Source organism: Peromyscus leucopus, chromosome 4 (assembly GCF_004664715.2).
Source record: "Peromyscus leucopus breed LL Stock chromosome 4, UCI_PerLeu_2.1, whole genome shotgun sequence".
Lineage (NCBI taxonomy): Eukaryota > Metazoa > Chordata > Mammalia > Rodentia > Cricetidae > Peromyscus > Peromyscus leucopus.
The window spans coordinates 14,925,851-14,940,744 of NC_051066.1; the positions used below are offsets into that span (position 1 = coordinate 14,925,851).

Here is a 14,894-nt window from a genome sequence, read left to right on the forward strand (position 1 = left end):
GGAAGGCCTGTAAATCCTTGCATTCCTTGAGGTGAATTCCAGGTTACAGGTTAGAAGACCCTGCCCAGAGAAACAACCGAACTAAAAAGATTTATTTTTTTTTAGTTCCATGGGCAGAAAGATTTATTAGGGATTAAACTGTCAAGGCCATTGAGGGTGAGGGGGGAAAAGAGCAAATGGCGGAAAAGGATTGATTCAGAACTACATGCTTTGGCAGAATTGACTTTGAGGGGAAGGTTAAGGGAGGGAGTTCCTGGTGAACCGAAAACACCTTAGAGATTTACTTTTCTTGTAAACAGGAACTTTTTAGGCTTGTTTACCTGGCCAAGTCATGTTTAGGACAAAGTCAGCACTGCCATTTGAGGGTAGGGGGGCTTTGAACCTGACACCTCAGAAAAAAAACTTGTAGAAATATATAAATGGATTGTTCCCTAAGCGATCCACTACAGGGCAGCGACTTAATTTAAGTTTCATACGTTAGTTTGTTTGTTTTTCCCTCTCATAGAGTCATGGCCAGGCATGCCCAGCCCTGCAGTCTCCATGAGCTCTGCGCGCACTTAGAGAGAAGGCTCCAAGGAGACCGGCTCCCGGCCAGCTGGTTTCCACAACACGGGGCGCAGCCGAAGAGGCGGAGGGAGGGCCCTCCCGGGAACAAACAGACCCCGCGCCTGCCCAGTGCGTCCCGGGAGGACCCAGCGGGGCCGGATTTCATGGGTGCAATCCGCCTCAGCCTGGAAGTCCCCAAGCTGGACCGAAATGTGTCCCAGAGTGCAATGTCTCAGGCTCTTTTCTCTCCCCAGCAGCAGCACACAGACCCTCGTACCAAAGCGAGCCCACAAAACTCTGAAAAGAGGCCCCGTCCCTCTCGGCCGGAAGCTTGCTTTCCACGTCCCGCCCGCGCGCTGCACTGCGGCGGTTACCAGGACGCCAAACCAGCGCAGCCAATAGTGTCAGGCTTTCGGCGTGCTCCCAGGAGGCAGCCAATGAGGGTGTAAATCAATCATTTGAAACACCCAATGAATTGAGCACTGCGGCGCCAGGGCGGGGATTGTGATAGGGAGAACCTTAGACAGTACTGGCCAATAATGAGCGTATATCGTTGGGAAGGCGGGCCCTAGACCGCTTGATTGACGGAAAAGCAGCCAATCAAACAAGAGTGTTTTCTTGGCCTCGTTCTGGGAGCCCAATCGTAGGCTTGCGAAGGCGGGCTATGAGGGGTATATAAGTGCTGGTAGAGCGTCGGTTGTAGCACTCTGTGCGCCTGCTCCTCCCAGCTTGTTCCTCCTCTGCAGCCGCTCCGCAGTCGCCGCCGCCATGAGGGAGATCGTGCACCTGCAGGCTGGGCAGTGCGGCAATCAGATTGGCGCCAAGGTAAGCGGCTAGGGCTCCGCTGGACGGGCGCCAGCGGTACGGTCAGCCGGGGAAGATGGCGGAAGCGGCGGCGCTCTCACTGCGTCCTGGATACCGGCGTACGCTGGGCCGGGACGTAGAAGCGGTGGCTGGTGGCGGTGGGGGCGGACCGTGCGGGGCCCTAGGGACCCGTCGCTCGGGCGCTTTGGAGACGGGGGTGGTGTGGGGTGGGGGGAAGGGCCTGCCGCACCCATCCGGGGCGGGGCTGCCTTGGAGCGCACCGGCCGCCGTGACTCAGCTAACGCCCGAGTCCCTTGCAGTTCTGGGAGGTGATCAGCGACGAGCATGGCATTGATCCTACCGGCACGTACCACGGAGATAGCGACCTCCAGCTGGAGCGTATCAACGTGTACTACAACGAGGCCACCGGTAAGACTCCCCTCTCCGTACACCGTCCCGATCACCCCTCCGGGTTGACCACGCTTGACGTCCCCCCTGTCCCACCAGGTGGCAAGTATGTTCCCCGTGCCGTGCTCGTGGACTTGGAGCCGGGCACCATGGACTCGGTGCGCTCGGGGCCCTTCGGGCAGATCTTCAGACCTGATAACTTCGTCTTCGGTGAGTGCGGTGGGGGGTGTGGGCGGAGCTTGCTACCCCCCTGAGGCTCAAAGGTCAAGGGGCTGACCTAAAGTCTCTGCTGACTAGCCGCCCAGGTGTAACACTTTTCCTGACCTCTGAGTCACTCAATCCCTTGGTCAAAGCAGCTTTGGGAGGAAAGTCTGTCTGCCGGCAGGCTAGTTGCTGGTGGAGAGTGTGAGCAAACCTGACCTGGTGGCCGGGGTCCCTGTGCCGTCCTTGAATATTGGCAGGGGTACCTAGGAAAGTGTTACTGTCCTAGCTGTGCCCCCCCCCTTTTTTTTTCCCCACACATGGCAGGTTGTTGTGTCATTTCAGGGGTCTGTTCACTTTATTATTATAGAGGTGACAACCTCAAACCGTTTGGCCTTTTGGGCACGTACCTAGTGAGTGACCAGCTGTTTTCTCTTACAGGTCAGAGTGGGGCTGGGAACAACTGGGCCAAGGGACACTACACAGAAGGCGCAGAGCTGGTTGACTCGGTGTTGGACGTTGTGAGGAAGGAAGCTGAGAGCTGTGACTGCCTGCAGGGCTTCCAGCTGACCCACTCCCTGGGTGGGGGGACTGGGTCTGGGATGGGTACCCTCCTTATCAGCAAGATCCGGGAGGAGTACCCGGACAGGATCATGAACACCTTCAGTGTGGTACCTTCCCCTAAGGTGTCGGACACAGTGGTGGAGCCCTACAATGCCACCCTTTCAGTTCACCAGCTTGTTGAAAACACAGATGAGACCTATTGCATTGATAATGAAGCACTCTATGACATCTGTTTCAGAACCCTAAAGCTGACCACACCCACTTATGGCGACCTGAACCATCTAGTGTCCGCCACTATGAGTGGGGTAACCACTTGCCTGCGATTCCCTGGCCAGCTAAATGCTGACCTGCGGAAGCTGGCTGTAAATATGGTGCCCTTCCCTCGCCTGCACTTCTTCATGCCTGGCTTTGCCCCCTTGACCAGCCGAGGTAGCCAGCAGTACCGTGCCCTGACAGTTCCTGAGCTCACCCAGCAGATGTTTGATGCCAAGAACATGATGGCTGCCTGTGATCCCCGCCATGGGCGCTACTTGACAGTGGCTGCCGTGTTCAGGGGCCGCATGTCTATGAAGGAGGTGGACGAACAGATGCTTAACGTCCAGAACAAGAACAGCAGCTACTTTGTTGAGTGGATCCCCAACAATGTGAAAACAGCTGTCTGTGACATTCCACCTCGGGGCCTAAAAATGTCCGCCACCTTCATCGGCAACAGCACCGCCATTCAGGAGCTGTTCAAACGCATCTCAGAGCAGTTCACAGCCATGTTCCGACGCAAGGCCTTCCTGCACTGGTACACGGGTGAGGGCATGGATGAGATGGAGTTCACCGAGGCTGAGAGCAACATGAATGACCTGGTGTCTGAGTACCAGCAGTACCAGGATGCTACCGCTGAGGAGGAGGGCGAGTTTGAGGAGGAGGCTGAGGAGGAAGTGGCCTAGAGCTGTCTTAAGCAGCTAAAGCATGGGAGCAGTGTGAACTCTTTATTCATTCACAGCTTGTCTGCTAGCCATGTCCACTGTGCATTTGCTGTCCTGTCCTGACATCACTTGTACAGATACCACCATTAAAGCAATTCATAGTGTGTGGCTTCGCCTCTCCAGTTCCTTCTGATAGGCCTTTCGGGTGCTGTTACCGAATGTCAGTGCGTAGTTGTCCTGCATGGCTGCAAGAGAGAAAGGCTTAAGCTGAGTTCCTGGGATTAGCACAGTGGGGGAGAGGTCAGTGCAGGCTGTGAACAGAGCAGCCTCTAGGATCTTGTGGTTACCCTCTTCAAATAGGCATGGAGTAACCTTGCTGGCTTTGTAAGTTTATGGGAAAGGCTGCTGAGCCCATACTGTCTGGGTAGTTAAGACAAAACTGGGACTCTGGACAGTGGGCCAACAACTGATTATCAGGTAGGTGAAGCGGGACCCCAGCCATTTGATCATGTCGTAGGTTTGGTGTGTAGTATGATCTTGTCCTTTTGAAGTGGGGATGGGCCTCTGGCAGGCAGCGGTACTCACATGGGATGAAGCCCATGTAGAAGGGAATCAGGCCTTGACTTCTGTAGATGGTGGTGCTTGGCCAGTGGGTCTTGGGCAGCCTTTCCCCCAGAGCACAGACTGGGTGTCTGAATATGAACTGGAGAAATGGATATGTGCTGAGAAGTGCTGTCTCCCCACATGGGTGACCAAGATCTTGCTTCTGAGAGTTGTTATCCATCTGACTGACCACCCAATCCCCCTTACCAGGATAGGGAATCAGCCCTTGTTAGGATGTGAAAAGGCCTTAAGGGTGACCCCTGGGGAAGGGGTGCTTTCAGCTGGGAGCAGAAGCAGAACAAGCCTAGCTGAGGCACCTGGAAGCAGGCTAGGCCCATGTTTTCCTACCTGGTTCTTGTCAAAGTCATCCATAGCTTGTGTGACTCCATCACGGTAATTCATCCCCATCACCCAGGCAAACCGGGGGACAAAGCCAGCATAGCCTGGAGATGGGTGGATGTCAGGGTTTTTCCCTGGCTGCCTTCCGGGCATAACCCACGCTCCCAGGTGTGTCAGAAATGCTGAGCCCTTCCATCCCTACAGGTTGGTTGCTGCTGACTCTTGGGGCCAAATTTAGCTCCTCATGGGGGCAGCTGGGCTGGCTCAAGGAAAAAAGTCTTAAGCGTGAGGCCAAACAAACCCTGTTCTAGGGTAGGAAGGAGCCCAGGTAACAAGCCTTGTCCTTCTCACCATCTCCTCTGGACCCTTGCAACCTCACTGGGAACAGCCCAGGCACCCAGCACATACCTGAGATGGCCTTGCGTTGGATTAGGTTGGGGTGGTCTAGCTGGGGTAGCCGCTGGAACCTGCCCACATCTAGTGTCTCCTGCGGGGGGTGTGAAGGCAGGTACTCGTCCCTCCTGCAGTGGTAGAGCTGGGACAAGGAAGTGTAAATGACCACACAGCTTCCACCTGTGTGTGTGTTGGGGCCAGGAGCCAGGCCAGGTGTCTCCACTTACCTGGTACCTCCCTGGGGTCTCCTGAAGAGGTGCTGCATTCTTCCAGGCCTCTTCCCCATATGCTAGCAGTAGACCTGGGTGCCCCAGGTCTTTAGCCTCTCCCTTCCTCCCTGGAGGGAATGGTGGGTAGGGAGGATAAGGCATGAAGCCTGCAGGCATTGAAACCTGTCTGGATATGTTCTCTACCTGTGGCGGCCCCTGGGTGTCCATCTCCTGGCGTGGGAGCTGGCCCAGGATCTCAAAATTCTTGTAGGGTTTCAGACCTGTACAGACAGGACAGCTCTTGAGCCATATAGGAAGGAGGGTGGAGCCCCAGTGGAGGCAGGCCTGGGCGGGGTCCCACCCTGGACCTGAAGCTCACTGGTATAGTGGGGGATGTAAGGCTCTGTCAGGTCCCTGCAGGGAATCCATGGGGACTTAGATTTGCTGAAGTCCTCGATGAACTTGGGCTTGGACATAGGTGACAGAACAGAGCAGGGGCTCTTCTGTACGCTGGGATCTGTGAGCAGCTGTGCAGTAGTGCGGCCATAGGTGTTCCCCACCTGGTAGCGCAGTTGAGGATAGAAACCAGCATAGCTGTGGAGAGAAGCAGGGGAGATACCACTCCTGTCTGTTAGTTAGCAGGCATTGGGCCATGGCTCACTTTAGATGACGGTAACGGAAGCACTCGCTCTCTGCGCCGCCTAGGATTCGGGCTAGCGTGTGTCAAGCCTGACAACACGCCAGGTCTTCACCACAGTGGACCCCTACACAGTTAACGCATTTTCTGTGCATGGGTGTTTTGCCTGCATGCATGTCTGTGTACCACATGTGTGTCTAGTGCTTGCGGAAGTCAGAAGAGGGTGATGGAGCCCCTGGAACTGGAGTTACAGGGTACTGAGACTTGAACTTCTGAACTCTGCAAGACCAGCAAGTGCTCTTAACAGCAGAGTCATCTCTCCAGCCTGGCACCCATCCATTCTCAACGCTCCCTCCCTCACCCCATTGACACCTCCAAAAGTGGCCAATGTTGAAAGGAGGTATAGGTCCTTCAGTTTTCCCCCTATTCTGTGTCCCGTGTTGCACTTGGGTCTAGGTAGGTAGGCACACACACTTTCTTTGGAAGGTTTTTATTTTATTAGTTTGCTGTGCTGGAGATCAGACCCAGGACTTTGCATATGCATGTTAGGCACCCTACCTCTGGGCAATACCAGAGGTATTGTCTGTTTTTAACTGGACTATACTTCTTCTAATCTGAATCATCTATTCCTATGGAGGGCAAGTCCAGCATTTGCTTATCCAGTCTCTGCCAGATAGTTTGGCTGCCACAGTTTTTGCCCTGGACAGACACCCTGGCCACCTAGTACTGCATTCAGGTTTAGGCCACAGCGAAGGGCAAGGCCTAGGCCTTCATCTGTAGCTCCAGCTCGGATTTTCCTGTCCCAGAGCTCTTCAGCCCCAGTGGTCTCTATGCCACTCCTTGGTAACCCTGACTTTGGGTCTCTTCAGCATTGGTCCTCAGCCTCCTGGAGTCCGGGTTAAACCCCAGCCCTCCTGCTCATCCCTCTCTCCCGACCCCAACCTCTCTCTGTAGAGCTCCCAGCTCTTACCCAGGGATGTAGTGGGGTTCTGGAGTGAAGAGGCTGTGTTTCTGAGTAGCTGTCATTTGCTTTGCCTTGCTGGTCCAGCCCTTTCTGCGTCCACCTTCCTTCCCTGAAAAGAGACCTGTTGCCTGGTAACCATTGTGAAGGGGCCAGCCATCTGTTAACCCTGTGAGTGCTCCCAATCTCACAGCATCTCTAGTTCAAAGACCAGTTAGGAAGGTGTCCTGAGCAAGGCAGGGTGTCCTGGAAGGAAGCCCCACGCACCCAGAGCTCAGGAGCCAGAAATGGGAAGAGGCTGGACTCTCACCACTCCCCGAGGCCAAGCCCCACTGACAAGCAGTTCCTGCTTCATGGTGGGGTTCTTTACCTAGTCCTTCTCCACTGATGAAGTCAGCACTGAGTCAGGTTTCCCAGATGACAGCTTTGTGGACTCTCCAATAGGCTTGTTCCCCTGTAGTAAGACATTGATTTCCATACTTAACAAAGCCCCTTTCTGTTTGGTTGGTTGGTTGGTTGGTTTGGTTTGGTTTTGGTTTTTTGAGACAGGGTTTCTCTGTGTAGCTTTGCGCCTTTCCTGGAACTCACTTGGTAGCCCAGGCTGGCCTCAAACTCACAGAGATCCGCCTGCCTCTGCCTCCCGAGTGCTGGGATTAAAGGCGTGTGCCACCACCGCCTGGCTCTTTTATGTTTTTTTAATGTAGAAAGAACTTTCAGGGCCGGAGATATGGTTCAGTGGTTAAGAGCACTGGCTGCTCTTTCAGAGGACCCAGGTTCAATTCCCATGGCAACTCACACCTGTCTGTAACTCCAGTTCCAGGGCTTCTGACACCCTCTCCTAGACATACATGCAGGCAAAAACACCAATGAACATAAACTAAAAATTAAAAACAAAAAAAGCTTTCTTTGACGCTGGTGAGATGGCTCAGAGGTAAAGACTGCTCGTCATGACAGCTGACAGACTGAGTTCAGTCCCAGGAACTCACCAAGGAAAAGGAGAGAGCTTCCTTCCAAAAGTTGTCCTCTGAATTCTACTAACACACTCTAGGCAAATAAAACCCTATTTAATAACAAAAATCCTTTGTTTTTGCATGTGTGTGCAGACACGCTCAGATGTGTGCAGAGCCCAGTGGCCGTGTTCTAGCCTTCCCCTAACACTGTCCACCTTGGTTTCTTTTTTTTTTTCTGGGTTTTTTTTTTTTTTTGACAGGGTTCCTTTGTGTAGTTTTGGTGCCTGTCCTGGATCTCACTCTGTAGACTAGGCTGGCCTCGAACTCACAAAGATTCACCAGCCTCTGCCTCCCGAGCGCTGGGATTAAAGACATGTGCCACCACCGCTGGGCCGCCAACCTTGTTTTGTAAGGCAGCTTCTCTCACTGGTCTCTGAGGCTTACTGATGAAGCTAGGCCAGCCAGCCAGTGAGCCCAGGGATCCCCCTGTCTGTGCATCCCCAACACTTGCTTTATAAAACAGTTTTCTGAGGACAACTTTGGGGAGTTGGTTATCTCTTCCACCATGTGGCTTCTGGGGTGTGAACTCGGGTTGTCAGGCTTCGGTGGCAAGTCCCTTTACCCACTGACCCATCTGGATGGCCCAGGCATGCCACCAAGACAAGCTTTTTCTGAGTGTGCTGGTGAGTTGTACTAAAGTCCACATAACTTGCACAGAAAGCACAACTGAGCTCTGTCCCCAGCGCGCAGGAAGAACTTTATAACCATGAAAGTGAATGTGTCACAAAGGGAAGACCAGCGTAAGCAATAATGGAAGGCAGACTAAAGTTTGCAACAGCTGTGTGAGCAGATAAGTCCATGTAAGGAACAAGTGGAGGGCTGGGGAGGTGGCTCAGGGGAAGACCACTCTCCCAGAGGACCTGAGCTTGATTTCCAGCACTCACATCAGGCATCTCATGACTCTAGCTCCAGGGAATCCAACACCCCCGGCCTCCGGGCATCTGCACTCAAGTGCACATACCTTCCCACAGACACATAGACATACTTAAAAATACTAAGGAAAGCTGGGCCATAGTGACACACGCCTTCAATCCCAGCATTCAAGAGGCAGAGGCAGGCAGATCTCTGAGTTCCAGGCCAGCCTGGTCTACAGGACAGTCAGGGCTACACAGAAAAACCTTGTCTGAAAAACCAAAAAATAAAGTCAGATGATTGCTTTAGAGTCTCATTAAAAATAAATCTTTTAAAACATCTTATGAAATAAAACATTAAAAATTAGCCCCTGATATTAAAATGCAAATATAAACACAAATGTTTGAAAACAAGACAAACCCAGAGCCTCTAAACACAAAGAGGTACAGTTGTTCCTGAATCAAATAAATGCTGCTCATATGCTGATAATGGCAGTTTTTAATGTGGGTCGCTGAGGTACACCTGGAGCACAATTTGCTAATATAGATCAAGTCCAAACAAGACACTGCTCTCACCACCCTAAAGAAGTGCTCTGAAACTGATAGCCAAAGATACGTGGTGGTTGTGGTGGGGACAGACAGGTGTTTTAGCAGCTCTTGTTGATCTTGCAGAAGATCCAGGTTCAACTCCCAGCACCCACATGGTAGCTCCCAACCATATGTAACTCCACTTCCAGATGAATCTGATGCCCTTTTCAGACCACCACATCACTAGGTTTAAATGTGGTAACACACACGTACATGTAGGCAAAACACACATACACATTAAATAATTCCTGAAGCAAGAAATATACATGTGTGACACCACCACAACTACATCTGTTTCTTGCTTGCTTACTATGTATCCCAACCTGGCCTTGAACTTGCAGCCATACTCTTGCCTCAGCCTCCCCAGGGCTGGGGTCACAGGTGTGGCCACCATGCACGGCTCCATAACAGTAGGAGTGTGTGCGAGAGGCCAGGAGCTGGTGTTGGAGTTCTTCCTCAACTGCTCCCCATCTTAGGTTTTCGTTTTTGATATGGCTTGTCTCACAGAACTTGGAATGCATCGGTTCAGTTCAACTGGCTGGCCAATGAACTCCGGGGATCCTCCATCTCCCCAGTGCAGAGGACCACCCCTGAATTTTATGTGGATACTGGGCATCCAACTCAGGTTCTCATGAATGCACAGCGGGCCCGTTACTTCTGGAGCCGCCAGTATCCCCACAGCAGTATTTACTGCAGGGCGGAACTGGAGACACCTTAATGTCAGCAAGTGTGTCTTCAGAACCCTCCGCACCAGGTACCTTAACACCATCAATTACGTTCTCAAAGGACACTGCACAATGCGGGAGGAGGCTCTGGGCAGCCTGTGAAACCTTCGTCCAAATCAAACTGGTTTCCTCATGTCTCCATCCATCTGTCCAGAGAAGTGTCAGTCAGGGCCAGTGCTAAAGGGAGAGATCAGAAAGGCAGAGGCCCAGTCACAGAGGAACAGGGCGGGAGGAGACTGTGGAGAGGGTGTCTTTTGTCTCGAGTGCTGCCTGGGAAGTGTGGGGGCCAGGGGCAGGGCCGGGACAGCCAGACCAGCCAGCAGCACCAGAGGCCACTCTGCAAGGGCCTTCGTGCCCAGATGGGTTCTTGCTTCTTCAGGCTCAGTATTCCTTTGTTCATCTAATACAATCTGGCCTTCTGGCCTCGGTGCAGGCAGGCAGAGGCAGAAGACAAGCGCTCCTAACTAGCCCTGCCGGAACTGGCCTGACTCGGAAGGCAGGCCCGAGGTACTGTGCTATGTCTCCCCATGACCCGGTCTGCGGCAGGGGCAGCAGCTCTTCCTCTTCCTCTGACTGTCTTTCTCCTGTTAGCTGGCCCTCACTCACGCACCTAGCCATACTGCAGGACTTGGCATCTACTCACATGCCCCACCCCCTCTTCACCTAGGGTGGGGCTCCAGACCTCCCAGAAGTACTGCTAGAGTGGACCCAAGCCCCCAGGAGAGGAAAAAAAAGGGTTGGGACAGGTTAGAGCCTGTCTTGACCAAGGCTGACCTGGATGACGGTCTCAACAGGTGGGGAGAGGGGCAGAGGATGGAGGCCTTGTAGGAGAGTCCCTCCTGATCTGGACAATGTTCCTTTCCTAGGGAGCTCCCAGCAACAGAGGGGAGGGGTATGACCCAACAGTGAGGTCACAGAGCCCAGCGGTGCCCTCTGGAAAGACAGCCCGAGACCTAGAATGAACTTTGACCAGAAGGCTGTGAAATTCCTGGCAAATTTTTACATCAATGGAGGCAAACACTGGACCCGGGGTCCCCTGAGTCAGCAACCTCTTCACCCTACCCAGTAATTTCAGAGGGTGGTGGACAGGTGGGGACTCAGGAGGAAAGACCAGTCGGACAGGTGGACAGTGGTTGTTGGCTTCCTTGCAGGCCCGAGGCTGCTGTGCTGTGGTGGGACCAGGAGCTTGAGGCAGCCTGGAACGAGATGTGGCCCCCAAAGGCAAAGAGGGCCCCAAGTGGCTTCAGGTCAAAAATGAGCACCCCCAAAGAGTCCACATCTACCTGCGTAGAGACCCTGAGGAGTCTGTGTGAGTGAGGTTCTTGGCTACCTCACTCCCACGCAGGCCAGTGTGGGGAGGGATAAGGTGAAAGCAGTTTTCTGGGAAGAATTGGGTCTAGAGCTTGCTTTTCACACCAGTGCAAGAGCGACGCCCCCCGATCCTGACGGACCTGGATGTCCCTGGCCCCACCAAGTATGAAGTGCCCAGTGCGTCTCTTCGGGAGTCCTCTCCACATCCCCAGTACACCATGGGCTACAAGAACCCTGGTCGAGGTGCATGTCCCCACAACCCTGCCTATACCTGGGGAATGGGGGCCTCCTGCCCCGAAGACCTCCCCACCAACTATCCGCCCCACTGCAGAGGGTGGTGGCCGTAGGGCATGGCAGACCTTGTGGCTCCAAAGTGAAAGCCCCTTCACGCAGAAGACCGACTTCAACCGAGAGCGAAAGGTAGACACACTGTGCGGGCCAGGTAGAGGGAGGGTGGGAGGAGATGCTGAGGGGATTCCTTGCGGAAGGTGGGGGTGCTGCAGGTGAGGAGGAGGCGAGGAAAGCGGTCAGGGGGCTGGTGGGAGGGGCTGGAGGGAGGAGCTACGTGGCTGGGCTTGGTGATGGGCGGGACTAAGGGGATCAAAAAAAAAAAAAAAAAAAAAAAAAAGCAAGAGTTAGGCCTGGAGGATAAGGCAAAGCTAGGCAAGGAGATTGCAGCCCCGGGTCGCATCCTGACTCCTCACAGTGGCCATCGCCCGCCGAGTACAGGCCGCTGAGCCAGCCTGCCTTCCCGGCCTTCAGCTTTGGAGGCCGCCGCCGCTCTGTTGTCAAGATACCCAGGGATTTACGCCCAGGGATGCTACGAGCCCGAGGTCCTTGCGCCTATACCCCACTCTTGGCTGCCTCGCAGCCCTCTGGCGAGAAGCGACCTAGTCCCAACACCTATAACATCCTTCCTGGGTACCGTCTGCAGAGCACACGCTCACCTGCCTTCTCCATGAGTCGCTCCCCTGCGTTCGTCTCCTGGGTCAGCTCCTGTAAGGAGGCCTAGGAAAAGAGGCTTGGCCTGCCTGAGGGTGGAGCGGGGCTCGGGCCTCATAGGGGGGGCTGCTGGGGGAAGGACTAGGGTCAGCTCACTCTCTCTCTGCAGCCCGAACCCCTGGCCCGGCTGCCTACTACGTGGAAGACTGCTACAACTCTCGCTTCCCATCTTCGCCGGGAGTGGTCATCCAAGGAGTGCGCAGACCCAAGCGTCACGACACAGGCCCCTTCTGCACACTGTAGGCCCATCGGGTAGAGACTGCAAAGCTGACCTCCCTTGAAGTTTTCCTGGGCTTCCTTTGGAACTCTGTCTGCAGCCTGGCCTTCTGACCATCTAGACACCCCTCACCCACTCTTCTGGCTTACACTGTGTGCAACAAGAAGAGTCTTTCCAGGGCCCTCCTCCCCCTACTATACTCAGATGCAAATGATTCTTTTGAACTGTGGTCTCTGGTTGCCCATCCTTTGCCTAATGGGCTATTTTGAATATGTGGCTTCCTGCTTATTTCTAGCTTTCCTGGTAGTCCTGGTTTTCTCTGCTCCTGCATGGTGCTCTTTTCTTCAGAATTGAGATGGCAGCCTGGGAACTAACCCTAAGCTTCCTGACCTAGGATAGAATAGGAAAAGGATCCTGTGGCAATGTCACCCAAGGTCCAGCATCTACCGGAGGGTCAGGCTGTTTGCTGAGCTGAAGGACTAGTGGGATAAGGTGGGAGGCCAGAACCGGGAGTATTGCCGTCTTCACACAAGCATAGCCTTGTCTAGCCCATTGAAGGCGATGGTGTCCGTTCACCAGACACTGGCCCTATTTCCCTGGAGCTTTGACATGAAGATTCAACAGGGCTTGGTACCCTGTGTTCTGAGAACCTAAGCCCAAAGCCTTCAGGCCTCTCCCCCACAGTAGCTGACTGTTGGTTCCCTGAGCACCGCTGGCCTGCTTTCCTACTCAGAAGGAGCCCCCTGCAGGCGCCTCATCTTACAGCTAGTGACAGCTGTTTCTCCAAGGGCCCACTCCATCCTTTCTTCCTCACCCAGGCACACACATCACTTTAAAACGTTAGTTACAATTTTTATTTATTTATTTTTTGTTGTTTTGTTTTTTCCAGACAGGGTTTCTCTGTGTAGCTTTGCGCCTTTCCTGGAACTCACTTGGCAGCCCAGGCTGGCCTCGAACTCACAGAGATCCGCCTGGCTCTGCCTCCAGAGTGCTGGGATTAAAGGCAGTGGTGGCGCACGCCTTTAATCCCAGCACTCGGGATTTTTTTATGTGTACAGTGTTTTACTTGCATGTATGGTATGTGCACCTTGTGTGCCTAGTGCCCAGAAGACTTTAGATCCTTTGGAACTGGTGTTACAGATGGTCACAAACTGCCCTGTAGGTGCCAGAATTGAACTCAGGTCCCCCCTGCTAGAATGGCAAGTGCTCTTAACTGCTGAGCCATCTCTCCAGCTCTCAGAGCTGACTTTTATGTCTTTCTTCCTCTCCTCCCCCAGACACTATGTAGCCCTGGCTGTCTTGGAAGTGACTATGCAAACCAGACTAACCTTGAACTCACAGAGATCCGCCTGCTTCTACCTCCCAAATTCTAGGATTAAAGATATGCATCTTTGCTGAGTGTGGCACCATGAGCCTTTAATCCCAGGAGTCAGGAGACAGAGGCAGGGGATCTGAGTTTGAGGCCACCTGGTCTAAATTGACTCTGTCTCAAGAAAAAAAAAAAGTGCATCACCAACCCTAAACCAGAATTCACTTAATTTGTATATTCTATATATTTCATGTAATACAATTCTATAAGAATTCACTTTAAAAAGTGATTTCATCTTATGTGTACGAATATTTTCCTTTTCTTTTCTTTTTTTTTTTTTTTTTTTTTTTTTTTTTTTTTTTTTTTTTTTTGAGACAAGGTTTCTTTGTGTAGCTTTGGAGCTTGTCCTGGAACTCACTCTGTAGACCAGGCTGGCCTCAGAACTCACAGAGATCTGTCTGCCTCTGCCTTCCAAGTGCTGGGACTAAAGGTGTGCACCACCATGCCTGGCTATGTGCATGAATAATGTTTTGTCTGCATGTATGTCTGTATACCACATGCATGTCTGTATACCACATGTATGCCTGGTACTTGAGGAGGTCAGAAGAGGGCATCAGATCCCCTGGAACTGGAGTTATGGATAGTTATGAACCACCATGTGAATGTTGGGAACCAAACCAAACCAAAGGTCCTTTGCAACAGTAACAAGTGTTCCTCCAGAGGTTTTTTGTTTGTTTGTTTGTTTGTTTTCAATATGTACCACTGCATTCACATGGAAGTCAGAGAACTAGAACAATGTCAGCTTCGGGGATCCAGCTCAGGTCTTCAGACACGGGAACACTCACCACTGAGCTGTCTTGCCATCCTCTGAGCGCTCACTCTTGTAGTAGTTTTGCCTTGCTGTCATCACCATCCCGTTTGCAGAGTGGAAGCCTTGGACCAACAGTCTAAGTAGGCTGTGTGTGTCTCTTCTGACTGCACCAGATGGTGGCTGAACCAAAATATTCCGGTGGGGAATTAGGGTGATGGGACCTTTGCTATGGGTCCTGTGTGGAGCCATTCAGCTGGCAAAATCAGGGGCAGAGGTGTGCAGTCCTGGTCTTAGGCACTCAGCATCAGTGGGAACAGGAGCTCTGTTTATAGCCACAACACCAGGCATCCTAGTGCCAGACGTTCGAACAGGAGTGATCACCCTTTAGTCGGGCTGAGGGCCCCACAAAGATGTGGTGGGCAGCAGGGAGGGAGTTTGTAGCAGAGTAAACCTCAGCAGCAAAGGCACATGAAAAAAAGAGGTGTGGT

General features: G+C 53.0%; 3 protein-coding genes across 5 annotated transcripts; 2 read left to right on the plus strand and 1 right to left on the minus strand.

Annotated features, from left to right (window-relative positions):
- The first annotated feature begins 1,207 nt into the window (after positions 1–1,207).
- On the plus strand, positions 1,208–3,608 carry Tubb4b (tubulin beta 4B class IVb). The gene is made up of 4 exons (XM_028868716.1): positions 1,208–1,371; positions 1,671–1,779; positions 1,858–1,968; positions 2,401–3,608. Exons 1-4 carry the CDS (start codon positions 1,315–1,317, stop codon positions 3,459–3,461), a joined length of 1,338 nt encoding a protein of 445 aa, XP_028724549.1. The 5' UTR covers positions 1,208–1,314; the 3' UTR covers positions 3,462–3,608.
- Fam166a (family with sequence similarity 166 member A) lies at positions 3,490–10,631 on the minus strand. Of its 2 annotated transcripts, none has more exons than XM_037204704.1 (10): positions 10,531–10,631; positions 9,790–9,933; positions 6,953–7,036; positions 6,592–6,694; positions 5,364–5,578; positions 5,003–5,265; positions 4,791–4,917; positions 4,392–4,486; positions 4,026–4,143; positions 3,490–3,685 (listed from the first exon to the last, which is right to left on the minus strand). In XM_037204704.1, the coding sequence occupies exons 4-10, from the start codon at positions 6,645–6,647 to the stop codon at positions 3,597–3,599; spliced, it is 963 nt and encodes a 320-aa protein (XP_037060599.1). In that variant the 5' UTR covers positions 6,648–6,694; positions 6,953–7,036; positions 9,790–9,933; positions 10,531–10,631; the 3' UTR covers positions 3,490–3,596. The 2 variants fall into 2 exon arrangements, with proteins under 2 accessions (XP_037060599.1, XP_028724548.1); XM_028868715.2 differs by having other exon boundaries at positions 6,592–6,706.
- A 57-nt stretch (positions 10,632–10,688) lies between these two features.
- Positions 10,689–12,580, plus strand: Stpg3 (sperm-tail PG-rich repeat containing 3). Of its 2 annotated transcripts, none has more exons than XM_028868718.2 (6): positions 10,689–10,821; positions 10,908–11,065; positions 11,176–11,310; positions 11,399–11,487; positions 11,774–12,065; positions 12,179–12,580. In XM_028868718.2, the coding sequence occupies exons 1-6, from the start codon at positions 10,715–10,717 to the stop codon at positions 12,310–12,312; spliced, it is 915 nt and encodes a 304-aa protein (XP_028724551.1). In that variant the 5' UTR covers positions 10,689–10,714; the 3' UTR covers positions 12,313–12,580. The 2 variants fall into 2 exon arrangements, with proteins under 2 accessions (XP_028724551.1, XP_037060600.1); XM_037204705.1 differs by having other exon boundaries at positions 11,774–12,055.
- The last annotated feature ends 2,314 nt before the right edge of the window (positions 12,581–14,894 follow it).